Source organism: Montipora capricornis, chromosome 3, assembly GCF_036669925.1.
Source record: "Montipora capricornis isolate CH-2021 chromosome 3, ASM3666992v2, whole genome shotgun sequence".
Lineage (NCBI taxonomy): Eukaryota > Metazoa > Cnidaria > Anthozoa > Scleractinia > Acroporidae > Montipora > Montipora capricornis.
This window is the reverse complement of record NC_090885.1, coordinates 45,418,704-45,433,703: the sequence shown is the minus strand read 5'-3', so window position 1 is coordinate 45,433,703 and position 15,000 is coordinate 45,418,704. Positions and strand designations below refer to the sequence as shown.

Here is a 15,000-nt window from a genome sequence, read left to right as displayed (position 1 = left end):
TTGCATCTGTCAGGACCAATGTTGACAGTTTTACTTTGCATGTGTTAGGTGTCCCTTACAGTCACCTGGTGTTTGTCACCTCAACTTTGTGTGCGGGGCACCAAGAGTAAACTACTATTTACAGTACATTTTTTTTCTATATTTTGTGTTGTTTTTTTTTATCAAATGGTAAAAGAAATGTCACAAGAGTTGTTCAGCAATTTATAAATAACACATTTAAAGATCTTTGCAATCTATAAATTGCAGCCACTTACGAGGGGAGAAAGCAAATTGGCATTGTCTTATATACTTCAATTTTTTGTGCTTAATCTGATACTGTGCTTGTCCCTCAGATATCTGAGCATCCCAAATGCACTGCTTGCCTTGGTTAAGTGCCGAGTAATTGCGTCATCTATGTTTGTTCAGTTCAATGCAACACCGCCAAATTTTGTTATTACGCTTCAGTGGTGTATTGTTGATGGCAACAAGTGGTTCTCATAACTTCTGTCAGGGCTGGCTGTTACATGACCTCTGTCGTTGTGACATTAATCCTCAAACCTAACCACTCATGCAGATACATTCATGAACGAACCGGCTTGTTATTAGCTGGATGATCTCCAGGGTGCAGGCGACTAGTAACATTAAAGGAAAATCGTCCATGTAGAGCTTGGCAATTACTTGTATACTGTAGTTCAACGATTAAGTCTACTTTGCACTTGGTATAATGATATTCTAATATTGTTATTTATCAGCAACATTAAATATTGTTAGTTCTTGTGCCTTCCAAATGATTTTTCTGACAACTGTCCCAATGGTTACCATAAAGCACCTACCAAGTGTGAATATCTCCCACAAAAGAATTCCAAATGACCAGCTAAAACATAAGAAAATATTTATTCTGTGATTCAGTGATGAAAGTTTGGTCATCCTTCTAATTTCTTAGTTTTTATATCCAAGTATGTTTATACCACAATCTCAACGGGAATTTTTCATGATTGAAACATATTCTAATAAAACCTTAAGACAACAACATTTCAACAACCAAAGGAATGAAAGGCTTGAACGAACTGGAGGGCTTGATCAGGTAGCAAGGAAAAGCAGGGCTTATGCATTGAAGTAACGGCTATTTATGATAGAGTTATCCTATAAAATCAAACGTGCCATGTTTTGTAATAGACTTTCCAGTTGTGGCACAACGGCAACAACCATCGCCTCTTTTAAATATTTCAGTTTACCATTGGCTTTCATTAGTTTTCCAACCTTCACAACTCCCACAACCTTCACAACCTCCACACCTCCCACAACCTTCACACTCCCACAACCTTCACAACCTTCACACTCCCACAACTTCCACAACCTTCACACTCCCACAACCTTCACAACCTTCACACCTCCCACAACCTTCACAACTCCCACAACCTCCACAACCTTCACACCTCCCACACCCTTCACAACCTTCACAACTCCCACAACCTTCACAACCTTCACAACTCCCACAACCTTCACAACCTTCACAACTCCCACACCCTTCACAACCTCCACAACCTTCACACCTCCCACAAACTCCACAACCTTCACAACTCCCACAACATCTACAACCTTCACAACTTCCACAACCCTCACACCTCCCACAACCTTCACAACCTCCACACCTCCCACAACCTTCACAACTTCCACAACCTTCAAACCTCCCACAACCACCACAACCTTCACACCTCCCACAACCTTCACAACTCCCACAACCTCCACACCTCCCACACCTCCCACACCCTTCACAACCTTCACAACTCCCACAACCTTCACAACCTTCACAACTCCCACAACATCTACAACCTTCACAACTTCCACAACCCTCACACCTCCCACAACCTTCACACCTCCCACACCCTCCACAACCTTCACAACTCCCACACCCTTCACAACTCCCACAACCTCCACAACCTTCACACCTCCCACAAACTTCACAACCTTCACAACTCCCACAACATCTACAACCTTCACAACTTCCACAACCTTCACAACTCCCACAACCACCACAACCTCCACACCTCCCACAACCTTAACAACTTCCACAACCTTCACACTCCCACAACCTTCACAACCTCCACACCTCCCACAACCTTCACAACTTCCACAACCTTCAAACCTCCCACAACCACCACAACCTTCACACCTCCCACAACCTTCACAACTCCCACAACCTCCACAACCTTCACACCTCCCACACCCTTCACAACCTTCACAACTCCCACAACCTTCACAACCTTCACAACTCCCACACCCTTCACAACCTCCACAACCTTCACACCTCCCACAAACTTCACAACCTTCACAACTCCCACAACATCTACAACCTTCACAACTTCCACAACCTTCACAACTCCCACAACCACCACAACCTCCACACCTCCCACAACCTTAACAACTTCCACAACCTTCACACTCCCACAACCTTCACAACCTCCACACCTCCCACAACCTTCACAACTTCCACAACCTTCAAACCTCCCACAACCACCACAACCTTCACACCTCCCACAACCTTCACAACTCCCACAACCTCCACAACCTTCACACCTCCCACACCCTTCACAACCTTCACAACTCCCACAACCTTCACAACCTTCACAACTCCCACACCCTTCACAACCTCCACAACCTTCACACCTCCCACAAACTTCACAACCTTCACAACTCCCACAACATCTACAACCTTCACAACTTCCACAACCTTCACAACTCCCACAACCACCACAACCTCCACACCTCCCACAACCTTAACAACTTCCACACCTTCACACTCCCACAACCTTCACAACCTTCACACCTCCCACAACCTTCACAACTTCCACAACCTTCAAACCTCCCACAACCACCACAACCTTCACACCTCCCACAACCTTCACAACCTCCACAACCTTCACACCTCCCACACCCTTCACAACCTTCACAACTCCCACAACCTTCACAACCTTCACAACTCCCACACCCTTCACAACCTCCACAACCTTCACACCTCCCACAAACTTCACAACTCCCACAACATCTACAACCTTCACAACTTCCACAACCTTCACAACTTCCACAACCTTCACAACTTCCACAACCCTCACACCTCCCACAACCTTCACACCTTCCACACCCTCCACAACCTTCACAACTCCCACACCCTTCACAACTCCCACAACCTCCACAACCTTCACACCTCCCACAAACTTCACAACCTTCACAACTCCCACAACATCTACAACCTTCACAACTTCCACAACCTTCACAACTCCCACAACCACCACAACCTCCACACCTCCCACAACCTTCACAACTCCCACACCTCCCACAACCTTCACAACCTCCACACCTCCCACAACCTTCACAACTCCCACAACTCCCACAACCACCACAACCTTCACCTCCCACAACCTTCACAACTTCCAACTCTCCAAGGTTGTGGGAGTTGTGAAGGATGTGGGAGTCGTGGAGGTTGTGGGAGTCGGTTAGGATGGCTGTGGCGGTTGTGCCACAACTAGTTGGAAACAACCCTTTACGAAAATCCCTGCACGGGCCAGGTTTGCTAGGTGGTTACCCATCCAATGCCTGTCATAGTTTAGAAGGTCGTCCTTTCAACAATTCTCTGAGTCACCTCCAAACCCTTCATCAATACTTTACTATTATCCACACTAGCTTCTGAAAAAAGTGGAATATCACTTCCCAAATCTTGATTTTCACCTGGCCTTCTGTGATCTTCATAGTGGGAAAAGGCACTTTAATAGATGAATAACTTTATCAATGGTCTCAACCAGAACATCTCACGCTTACACACAGATTGCCATTTTTTTGGTTTACATCAAGCTTCATGTGCCTGCTTTACCATACAAGGCTAATAGAAATGAACAAAGACAACCCTGAAAACTTACACATCAGTCTTTACTGTGTATTGCTGGTCAAATAAAGCCTCAACAGCAAGCCACTTTACTGGTAGGCGTCCCTAAGGAAAAGCACAAATTTCCTATGAGCAATTATGCATGTACGAACCATGTATGTTATGGCATTCATAAAATGTGTCATGTTGAAATTAGACTGCTCACAGTCCCTTCTGAGTTAGTCGAACCAGTCGCTTTGGTCACGCAAGCAAGCCGAGGGGAGAACGGTGATTGAGCAAAGATATAGGGACTCCATTCCATAAAAACAGATCAGTTGCAACAACCTGCCACAGTCTAGTGTGTATTTCGTGTGGTTCCAGGGTCTCCTTAGGTTGGCTTGTGCATTTTGGCTTTCTTGACAGATTTCACATTTCTGCACCCTGACCTCATAAACGTGACCTTGTTCACAGCTGATACTTCTCCCCACCTTGGTGAGCCTGATGGATCTTTTCTCTGACGTCACCTGTTTGTGACTCTGGGATAACCACCCTGATTGCCCCTGAGAATCAGACCATTCTCAATAGAGAGTTCATCGCGATAAGGCCAGCACTTCCTCAGTTGGGCTGGAACTTGTTTTTGTTTCTTTGGTCAACCAGAGGGGATGTTCAGGATCGGATGTCATGTCTTGCTTAAGAATGTCAAACTTGGCAGCAGAGTATCACACAAAAGGCACAATGCCTGTAGGTCTAATGATACTTCAATTGGTAGGGGATTCAGCCTTGAGAATGGGTCAGCAAGAAGCATTTCCATGTCAGCTTTGTAACTGTTAAGTCATACCTTTGTATTTGCAGCACCATTCTCTGGAGTCTTTTTGTTGGTTTTATTTATTTATTTATTTATTTATTTATTTATTTATTTATTTATTTAGACTTACATGTCCACTTCAACAAATTACTACTTAAAAAACGCAATGCATTATGCTTACATCGCAACACTTTGACCTTCATCTATATTTACCAAGACATTTATAACCAAAGGAAAAAGAAAAAAAAAAAGAAGTAAAACAAAATAAAGATAGTGCTGTTGTGTTGGCTACTTAAATTTCAATTTTTTCAAGGGACCAGGACCAAGTCAACAAACTGATGTCAAGAAAAACCTCAAAGGCGCCCACTTCTTCTGTCTACTAGTGCTGATCTTGTTTTCTGCGTATTTCATTGATGTGTTTGAGATAGCGAAGAAAGTTGGGTAGATTTGGGGGCATTCTTTCAGCTTACACAGCCAAATATAGTATTTCTGCTATAGATAAGCATTCAGACCCGAGTCTCCAAACAATCCAAAAAATTGAATATGAGATATAAATACCTTCTATACATTTATGAAACACCTCTTTCTGCTTGTTTATTTGCTTTGACTGTAACTTTTTACCCAAGGGGAAAAAATGGTCAAGAAATATAGTTTTTTTTTTGCCTTTTGCTTGCCGCTGTCCTTTTTTTTTTTGTTTTCTTGCTTGTTCACCTCTTTTTTTGGTTAACTTGTAAAAAATTTAAAACAAAATTAAAAACACAAAAAAGAGTAAGAAGCGAAAATAATTTAATCTGTAGTTTGTATTCTGAGTTACCAGGTTTGAAGCCAAGAGCTGTACCGATTTTTAAGATTCTTTCTTTGGTGACAACCTTGTATAATTACAGCCACGAGGACAGACTAATCCAGAAGGATTGAATTTTTGGACACTCCTAGAACAGATGTAACAATGTTTCTGTCTCTCGTTGACAGAAGGAGCAATTCCCGCTCTGCACAAGTCCAATTTTGTTCAGAAAATTATTCGTTGATAGTCTTTGTAATATACTCGGTCTTTAAATGCATGACATGGAACATACAAAATGGCGGATCTCTCTGAGCACATGGCCCCCAACATGCAACAGGGCACTAGCAACAACTGCAAGCCGGGAGTCGTTACAATGAACACCTAATACTACATCTCCCCACCAAAAAGTTAAGGGAGTCAACTCAACATGTAACTGTTAATGTCCAAAAAAAAAAAAATTTGTTTGTTTACAAATCCAGACGCTGCAGTTTCTTTACTATTCTTCCTGAGCAGGTAGCACATATAGGCTGTCCTGGATTTCCATCGACAGAAAGGCCCGGTGGAGAATCCACAGTGTTCGGGTGAATCTCTTGAGCTGGTGTTGCCATTGTTGCTCCGTGAGGTGTTGAAGATCCAGCTGAAAAATCCTCTGGCACAGGGGTGGAAACCTCGCAGGGTGTCTGGGGGACTGAAGGTGCTTCATTGTTTAGTATCATGTCAGTTGGTCTGTCGTGGGATGTGACTGTCTTTGAACCAGCTGCAGTACCGCCAATGGATACTAGCGCAGACCAATTACGCCTCACTGTGTTCGCGGCAGTCTTAACGAGGTAGGATCTAGGTGGTTGTTGAGGCTATTCCTCAACAAATCGTTAATGTTAAGTCCGTTCCGCGGTTCCGGTTTTTTCTATGGAAATGACGTACATGTAGACCATAATACTTCAGTAATTTTGCTCTTCAAAATCGCACGTGGAGAAAACGCTCGTGAAAGAACGCTTAGTTGTGAATTGTGTTTGCTTATGCCGTCTTTCATCATATGGTGAGTTGCTGGATAGTCTCCGTTTCTAGTTCCGATTCGCTAGCTAATGTTTGTCATATTTCTTAGGTTTTTACGGCTTGTCAAAGGTAGTAATACAGATGAAAGGTCGACATCGCTGGTTGTCATAATGTCAAAGATTCACTACATTGTCATTAAACTCGTTGTGTTGTTGAAGGATGTTTGTGGTATCCTCGCCTAATTGCCGCTTCAAATGTCTGGCCCGGACATTAGTGTAAAAACCATATGCTTTATCGTCTCCTGCTGTGGAATTTGTGCTTATTTACGCTGTTTACGACCTCAACTGGAGAATCGCCGATTCATTAGAGGAAACCGCCGTTGTTCAAGATTTGTGTCATGTCGCAACGTGGAATTCTCTACGAAAGGTTAGAGTCACTGGATAGATCTCGTCGGGGACATTTGTCAACCATCACAAAGGTGTGTAATGCGTTAGACGAAAGTGTTAAGGATTTTGGAAACGTTGTTAAGGTACGAACACAACAAATACAACTTAATACCGCATGGGAGCAGTATTGTGCATGCTGTGATAAATATGATGATTTGCTTGACACTTCCTGTGAAAAATATCAGAGTGTTTTGAGTGACCGTGATACTCAACGCATAAGAGTACAAGATTACAACGCTAAGATTGAGCGATTTGTTATTGATGCTGCCGAATTTTACAATAATCAAGTGTCTGAAGAAATAATGGAGAAAGGAAAACATTCCCAGCCGGAATCTGTGAAATCCCAAAAAAGTTACGCCTCGAGATTAAGTGTGTCTAGTTCGAAAGCCCGTGAAGCTAAAGTCCAAGCTGCGAGGGCAGCATTGATGCAACAACAAGCTGAAGAAAGAAGTAGAAGGGTAGTTGAGCTCGAAGTGAAAAGAGTCCAGATGGAAATTAAACGAACGCAATTGGAACTTGAACATAGGCTTGAACTGACCAAATTAGAGGCCGCAAGAGAGGTTGTGGCCGCAAGAGATCAGGCAGAACTAGCCAAACTAGAGGCCTTCCTGGCAGAACAAGAAATGTCTGAACTGACCAATGAAAAGGATGGTATTAAGTGGTCTCCCAAAGTTGAAGAATTTCACCCAGAGGACAAACTCGTGGAACCTCTTGAAGTTCCAGTCGCTTCTTTGCCTTCAGTGATCTCTAGTAGCTTTACTCCTGCACCTGTGTCAGTTATGAACCCACCTCTCACGTCTACGCCTGCAGTAGAAAACCCCGCAGCTACTACCTCCATGCATGCTACGGGAGGAATCTGTTTTAGTGATCCACTTGTGGTTCCAAAAATGCAGCTTAAGCCAACTGTTCATGAGAGTAATGTGCCCAAACCTGTCAAAGGTGATTGCCAAGGGGAATGCCAACCATTGACCTTTGTGACCTCAGTCACACCGCCTACGGTCACGCCATCTACAGTCATGCCTAACATGTCTAGTGCAGCTGTCAATGAAAGCCTTACAGCTATTATGTCCTCAATGGAAAGGATAAGTGCTTCTCATGATCTCCCTCATGTGCGAGTCCAGAAGTTTGATGGATCGCCTCAACAATATCCTGCCTTTCGCCAGAGGTTCAAGCAACTGGTGGAGACAAAACCGCTTGATGATGCTGTCAAAATGACTCGTCTATTACAATTTCTAGAGGGACCTGCGCTTCTTGCAGTTCAGCGGTACGAGCCATTGCCAGGTGGTTTGGCAAAGGCCCTTAGGACGTTGGAGGACCGATTTGGTCAGCCATTTCAAGTAGTGAGAGCGTCTGTGGAATCTCTCACTAGAGGACCTGTTATACAACCTAATGACAAGGACAGCTTGCAGCAATACGCAGACATGGTTCAAGTTACTTATGATATCCTAGAGTCAATGGGATACTTGAATGAAATGAATGCAGGCAACCTTGAGAAAGTCATCATGCGACTTCCTAAGTGGATGCAAGCCAAATTTGCTGAACGTTTAAAGCGCCTAGAGGGTGAAGGTCATGCGATGCCTACCTTCAAGCATGTAGTGGACTTCCTCAGGGAGCGAGCCTTTATTTTGAACCATCCTTTCTTCAGTGCTGGAAGTCGTGAGAACGTGGTTTCTAAATTCAAGTCTAGGGGCAAGCCGCCTGTGACCCCTAAACCCGCCTTTTTTGTTAACATGACAGCCGCAAAGGGTGAGCCTTGTCCAATGTGTTGCCAGTCCCACCGCCTGTACCAGTGTGAGGCATTTAAATCCAAATCTCCGAGGGAAAGAAATGACTTTGTCAGGCAGCACAAAATATGTTTTAACTGCATCAGTTCATCTCTACACAACTCAAGAAAATGCAAGTCAACAATCAGGTGTAAAGTGGAAGGCTGTGGACAGGCACATCACACGTTGTTACATTTTCATGAACCAAAGGAAGTAGTTGATTCGGGAACTGTGAGTCAAAATAATGAAGTCAACCAGGACTCGTTGGCTGACCAAGGTACATCATGCAATACTTCAGCACATTCAGTCAATCCAGTAGTCAATTCCTCCGAGGTGCTACTTCAAGTTATTCCAGTGAAGGTGATAAGCAATTCTGGCCGTCAAATCACAACGTATGGTCTAATTGACTCAGGGTCTGACATAACCATGGTTGACCCTTCTCTTGTGAAGTTGCTAAATATTGAAGGAACACTAAGTAAGCTTTCTCTCACGACAGTGAACAGTGCTGATGTTGAAGAAAGGGGTATGAAGGTTAACTTCAAAATTGCATCATTGGATAGCCAGAACGACCATGTGATTGCTGTTAACCCTGCATGGGCTGTAAAGGATCTTACTATTCCCCTGAAACATACAAGGTTGTCAAAATCTTTAGAGCAATGGCCACATTTACGGGAAGTGCGTTTCCCAGAGGTGGAAAGGAGGAAGATTTCCATCCTACTAGGTACTAACATTCAAGAAGTCTTCGTACCTCTTGATGTAAGAAAGGGAAACCGAAATGAACCGCTTGCCATCAAGTCTTGTCTTGGTTGGAGCATACTCGGTGGCTTCTCAAATCTACAGTCCCACAGCCAGGGACAGGTTAACCTCATCAGTAGTGAAGATGTTTCCCTGAACGACCAGCTCGAGGAATTCTGGAAGATTGAATCCTATGGCACTGCGAGGTCTGAAACCAAACCATTATCGGTAGAAGATCGAAGAGCCCTAAAACTTATTGACAACTCGATTAGCCTGCTGGATGGCCATTACCAGATGGGCCTTCTGTGGAGGGATGACAATCCTGTACTGCCTTACAACAGACCTCTAGCTGAAGCAAGATTACAGTACCTGAAAAGGCGCTTCCGTCGTGATCCAGAGCTGGAAGTTAAGTACAGAGATGTGATTCAAGACTGTGTGGATAAGGGGTATGCTAGAAAGCTGAACAAACAGGAAGTTGCCGCAGTCAGTAACATCACTTGGTACATTCCCCATCATCCGGTAACAAATCCCAACAAGCCAGGTAAAGTGAGGGTAGTGTTTGATGCGGCCGCAAGATTCAATGGCACATCTTTAAATGAACAGCTTTTGCAAGGACCTTGTCTTACCAATGACCTCACTGGTGTCTTAATTCGTTTCCGTGAAGAAGAAGTCGCCTTTTCCGCAGACATCGAGGGCATGTTCTACCAGACCAATGTGACGCCAAGTGACACTGATGCGCTGAGATTCTTGTGGTGGCCTGGTAGTATTGATGACACACCAGAAGACTATAAGATGCTGGTCCACATCTTTGGTGCAAAGTCCTCGCCCTGTTGCGCCAACAAAGCTTTAAGTATGACAGCACAAGACAACGAACGAAAATACTCGCCTGAAGTCATCAGAACAGTTCGTAGAAACTTCTATGTTGATGATGTGTTAAAGTCCGTTCCAAGTACAGAACAGGCTGTTCATCTGACATCGGACCTAACCAAGTTGCTGAAGGAAGGAGGCTTCCGTCTCACGAAGTTTGCGAGCAATAGCCGGGAAGTATTGCAATCTATCTCACCAGAGTTGAGAGCAAATCCATCGCTAGACTTGGATCTAGATCAGTTACCATTAGAGCGAGCATTGGGTGTGTTCTGGGATGCCCAGTCTGACACCTTCAAGTTTAAAGCTTCACAATCAGGAAAACCGCCTACTAAGCGAGGGGTGCTCTCCATAGTTAGTTCGCTGTTTGATCCGCTAGGATTCCTTTCGCCTTTTGTGTTCTCCGCTAAGATTCTGCTGCAGGAACTCTGGAGAGATAAACTCCCTTGGGATCGACAAATTCCGGAACCGTACCTCTCACAATGGCAACGTTGGCTAGAGGAGCTACCACGTGTCATCACCATTGGCATCCCAAGGTGTTACAAGGTTCAGTCACTTCGCAACTCATCAACTGTTCAGCTTCACAACTTCGCAGACGCGTCCAGACGCGGTTACGCAGCAGTTTCATATTTGCGTTTCGCCGATGAGAAAGGAGTGATTCATTGTTCCTTTGTTATGGGAAAGACTCGCAATGCGCCAATTAGGGAGTGGACTATCCCTCGCCTTGAACTTCAAGCCGCAGTATTAGCAGCTCGTCAGAGCAAGATAATATTAAGGGAACTTGATCTACCAGTGGGTCAAACCTTCTTTTGGTCCGACTCAATGACATCTTTGCAGTATATCAAAAACGTGACAAGGCGTTTTCAAACCTTCGTCGCTAACCGTGTTGCCGAAATTCATGAAACAAGTTCCCCAGGACAGTGGCATCATATTCCCGGTGTCATAAACCCGGCTGATGATGGATCACGAGGTGTTAGTGCTCAGTATTTTCACGCTGGATGTCGCTGGTGGTTGGGTCCCAAGTTCCTTTGGGAACCTGAGCATACATGGCCCAATGTACCAGTAGAGGATCTCCAAGATGACGATGTGGAAGTACGGAAGTCATCGACTGTTATGCTTACCTCATATGCACCACAGTTTGACCTCTCGCTGCAACGCTATTCTTCGTGGTCCCGCCTACTGAGAGTTATGTCATGGGTCCTACGTTTTGTGAAGAGAGTTCGAAAGGAAACTCGTCAGTATCTCACGTCAAGTACACTCAAGTTGGAGGAATTGCAGCAAGCAGGTCGAGAAATCATGCGGTTAGTTCAGCGCCAGCATTTCCTCGAGGAGTGCTTGTGTTTAAAGGAAGGCAGGCAAGTGAAACGTCACAGCAAGTTAGCCAATCTCAGTCCTATCTTAATTGATGATGTGATACGTGTTGGCGGTAGAATTCACCGGGCCCCAATTGCCTTTGAGGCCGCACACCCAATGATCCTTCCAAGGTCCCATCACGTTTCCGCTTTAATAGTTCGCTACTACCATCATGTCCTGGGCCATGCAGGTCGTGAACATGTGCTATCCGTAATCCGTCAGCGCTTCTGGATCTTAAAGGGAAGAGTTCTCGTGCGTCAGATCCTAAGTAGTTGTTTGAGCTGCCGCAAACGTAACGCGCCTCCTCTCCAACAGGTTATGGCTGATCTTCCCAAAGAAAGGCTAATACCCTACCAGCCTCCGTTCACGTACACGGGTCTGGATTTTTTCGGACCGTTTTACGTTAAACGAAGCCGCAGTACAGTCAAAGTGTATGGCTGCATATTCGTATGCTTCAACAGCCGAGCAGTACACATTGAAGATGTCAGTTCGCTGGAAACAGACACGTTCATCCAAGCCTTGGTTCGATTCATCTCAGTTCGTGGTTGCCCAAAGGAGATATGGTCGGACAATGGCACAAATTTTACCGGTGCCGAGAAGGAACTTCGCCTGTCGGTTCAGGATTTGAACGAAGAACGCATTAAGAGTGAGTTACATTCTCGTGAAGTAGAATGGTACAGTTGCCCGCTGCCAAAGTGGCGTTTTCAACCTCCTGCTGCAAGCCATATGTCAGGAGTTTGGGAAAGGCTCATAAGAAGTGTCAGGAAAGCTATGAGGGCTGTTCTCGGTAGTCAGGGTGCGCTAGTTGGCTTGGAGACGCTGCGTACAGTGTTTGCAGAAGTTACATCAATCTTGAACAGTCGTCCCATTTGTCCTTCCAGTGACGATCCCAATGATTTAGAGCCGCTCACCCCAAACCATCTTCTTCTACAACGCCGAAACCTCTTCGTGCCTCCCGGAGTCTTCGCTAAAGAAGATCTGTACTCGCACAAACAATGGAGACACGCCCAATTCATTGCTGATTGCTTCTGGTCTCGATGGATTCGAGAATATGTTCCAACATTGCAGCAGCGCCACAAGTGGCTACTGAGCAAACGGAACTTAGCAGTGAATGACCTGGTTCTTGTCGTGGACAACACCGTGCCGAGGTCCCGCTGGTTGTTAGGCCGTGTGACAAGGGTGTTTCCGGGTGAAGACCTGTGTGTGCGTACAGCAGAAGTGAAGACGAAGAGCTCGAGACTTGTTCGGCCTGTGACAAAGTTGTGCCTTCTCGAAGAAGCAACATGATTAACAGAGGGAAGATGTGAACGCTGTGAAATTGACATACCTGAACGCTGAACACTTAGGCTAAGTTTAAATTTCTTAGTTGTCGGGTTTGCTCAGCCCTACCCCCCGGGATGTTGAGGCTATTCCTCAACAAATCGTTAATGTTAAGTCCGTTCCGCGGTTCCGGTTTTTTCTATGGAAATGACGTACATGTAGACCATAATACTTCAGTAATTTTGCTCTTCAAAATCGCACGTGGAGAAAACGCTCGTGAAAGAACGCTTAGTTGTGAATTGTGTTTGCTTATGCCGTCTTTCATCATATGGTGAGTTGCTGGATAGTCTCCGTTTCTAGTTCCGATTCGCTAGCTAATGTTTGTCATATTTCTTAGGTTTTTACGGCTTGTCAAAGGTAGTAATACAGATGAAAGGTCGACATCGCTGGTTGTCATAATGTCAAAGATTGACTACATTGTCATTAAACTCGTTGTGTTGTTGAAGGATGTTTGTGGTATCCTCGCCTAATTGCCGCTTCAAATGTCTGGCCCGGACAGTGGTATTGCTTTATTTGAGAGTCCTGGCCACCATACTGATGTGCGAGCTCTAGCTTGTCGCTTCATTATGCCGAGACGACTTGTATGATTGTTGTCAAGTATCTCCAGTCTCATAGATCTTGGAATTACCAGGCACTCATCATATAGAAGCAAGTCACCAGTAAGCGTCAGATGGGCCCTGTTCTCCCAGTAGGGACACAGTAGAGGTTGGTGTGGCATATATGTTGGCCAACCCTGAATACAATAGGTCCTGATTTGCCTGTATTCTTCATCCTCAAGTTGAGCTTTTCGTATCTCTGACAGTCGCTGGGTTGCTGCTGGGAGTGTGTTGGCACTGTTTGGGCCGCAAAGGTTTCCAACTCTTCCACAAACTGCTGGTCCATCTGCCTGGGTTTTTCAGCGGGTGCGTGAGAGAGTGCGTCAGCAGTTAGCTGGTGTTTCCCAGGCACATACCAAACCGTGACACTGAACCTCATCAACCTGAGGTGGAAACGCTGGATACGTAATGGTGTCTTGGACAGCTCAGTCTTGTTAAATAGAGTTTCAACGGGCTTGTGGTCAGTTTCTAGAACAAAATTCATGCCTACGACATAGTCACTAAACTTCTTGCATGCCCATAGTGATGCCAATGCTTCTTTCTCGATAAAAGCATAGCGTTTTTTGGCATTACTGAGGGATCTTGATGCATAGCTTATTGGGCTACGTTTTCCGTCATCTTGCACCTGGAGGAGGACTGCGCCAAGACCGTTTACAGAGGCGTCAGCTGCAATGACAGTTGGTCGTTTTGGGTCATAGCAAGCCAATACGTCTGCTGACGTCAGTGTTGTCTTAATCTGTTCAAAGGCTCTCTCCATACCCAGGTGTTGTCTTCAGTCAGCAAATGGCAGAGGGGTTCACTGATTTCAGATGGGGGGCTAGAGCTGGAAAGACCTCGACAAAGTCTAGTTCCAGTCCTTTATCCAAGCATACTAGCAGGACTGATTCTGCATCTTGGTAGAATCATCCCCTCGAAACCTTGAGACATAAGATTGTCTGTATAGCCCACAAGCAAGGAAGCATGGTATGGGCAAAAGCCGCAAAATCAAGGAAACAATGTCATGTCAAATTTTAGGTCCTGGTTTCCAGTCATGCACACTTTCATAAAAACTATAGTGAACACTTGCTTTGACAATGAAATGGCTACAAACACACCACACACAACCAGCTAAGATACAAACCCTGGGAAACCAGTGATTGATTTCTGCAGCTCATTTCCAAGGAGAGAGAGAGTACACACTTGTCACACATGTATCGTAAATGTGTGATACTCAGGGTATCATAAAATTTGGTTGGCTCAACATAAATCAAGGCCATGCACAAGATCTTTGCAACCCTTAGAATTACAAAGACAGTCCAATCCAACAATGGACTACCATTCACCTACATGTAATAGGCAAATTAGAGGCATTTGCATTGGAAATAAAGTTTAAACACAAGAAATTCACACCTCAGCATCCTAAAACACAAGGACAAGCTGGAAGCCTTAACAAGTTGCTTAAAGTGCCCCTATGACGAAGAAATCAAATCTTATTTTTCTTTGGATTTCAAAACTATGTTCACTAAA

The 15,000-nt window shown here is 44.8% G+C and overlaps 3 protein-coding genes across 3 annotated transcripts in view; 2 read left to right on the top strand and 1 right to left on the bottom strand.

The window, feature by feature from the left end:
• LOC138043268 (fibroblast growth factor receptor 1-like) overlaps window positions 1–15,000 on the bottom strand; it is a 60,024-nt gene that overhangs the window by 10,429 nt on the left and 34,595 nt on the right. Inside the window, exons 9-10 of the mRNA XM_068889460.1 lie at window positions 3,894–3,964; window positions 813–853 (exon numbers count right to left, since the gene is read on the bottom strand). Coding sequence (XP_068745561.1) covers window positions 813–853; window positions 3,894–3,964 — 112 coding nt within the window. The remainder of the gene's footprint in view (window positions 1–812; window positions 854–3,893; window positions 3,965–15,000) is intronic.
• On the top strand, window positions 1,142–3,477 carry LOC138041830 (platelet glycoprotein Ib alpha chain-like). Its single transcript, XM_068887511.1, has 2 exons — window positions 1,142–1,532; window positions 3,176–3,477. The coding sequence occupies exons 1-2, from the start codon at window positions 1,142–1,144 to the stop codon at window positions 3,475–3,477; spliced, it is 693 nt and encodes a 230-aa protein (XP_068743612.1).
• On the top strand, window positions 5,033–12,865 carry LOC138041829 (uncharacterized). Its single transcript, XM_068887510.1, has one exon. It carries the CDS (start codon window positions 6,815–6,817, stop codon window positions 12,863–12,865), a length of 6,051 nt encoding a protein of 2,016 aa, XP_068743611.1. The 5' UTR covers window positions 5,033–6,814.

Bases quoted from the DNA above. Each gene is read 5' to 3' on its own strand.
- LOC138041830 (XM_068887511.1), top strand. From the start codon at position 1,142: ATGTTTTGTAATAGACTTTCCAGTTGTGGCACAACGGCAACAACCATC. The intron at 1,533-3,175 runs CTCCCACAAACT...CAACCTCCACAA, and splicing joins AACCTCCACAACCTTCACAC to CCTTCACACCTCCCACAAAC.
- LOC138041829 (XM_068887510.1), top strand. From the start codon at position 6,815: ATGTCGCAACGTGGAATTCTCTACGAAAGGTTAGAGTCACTGGATAGA.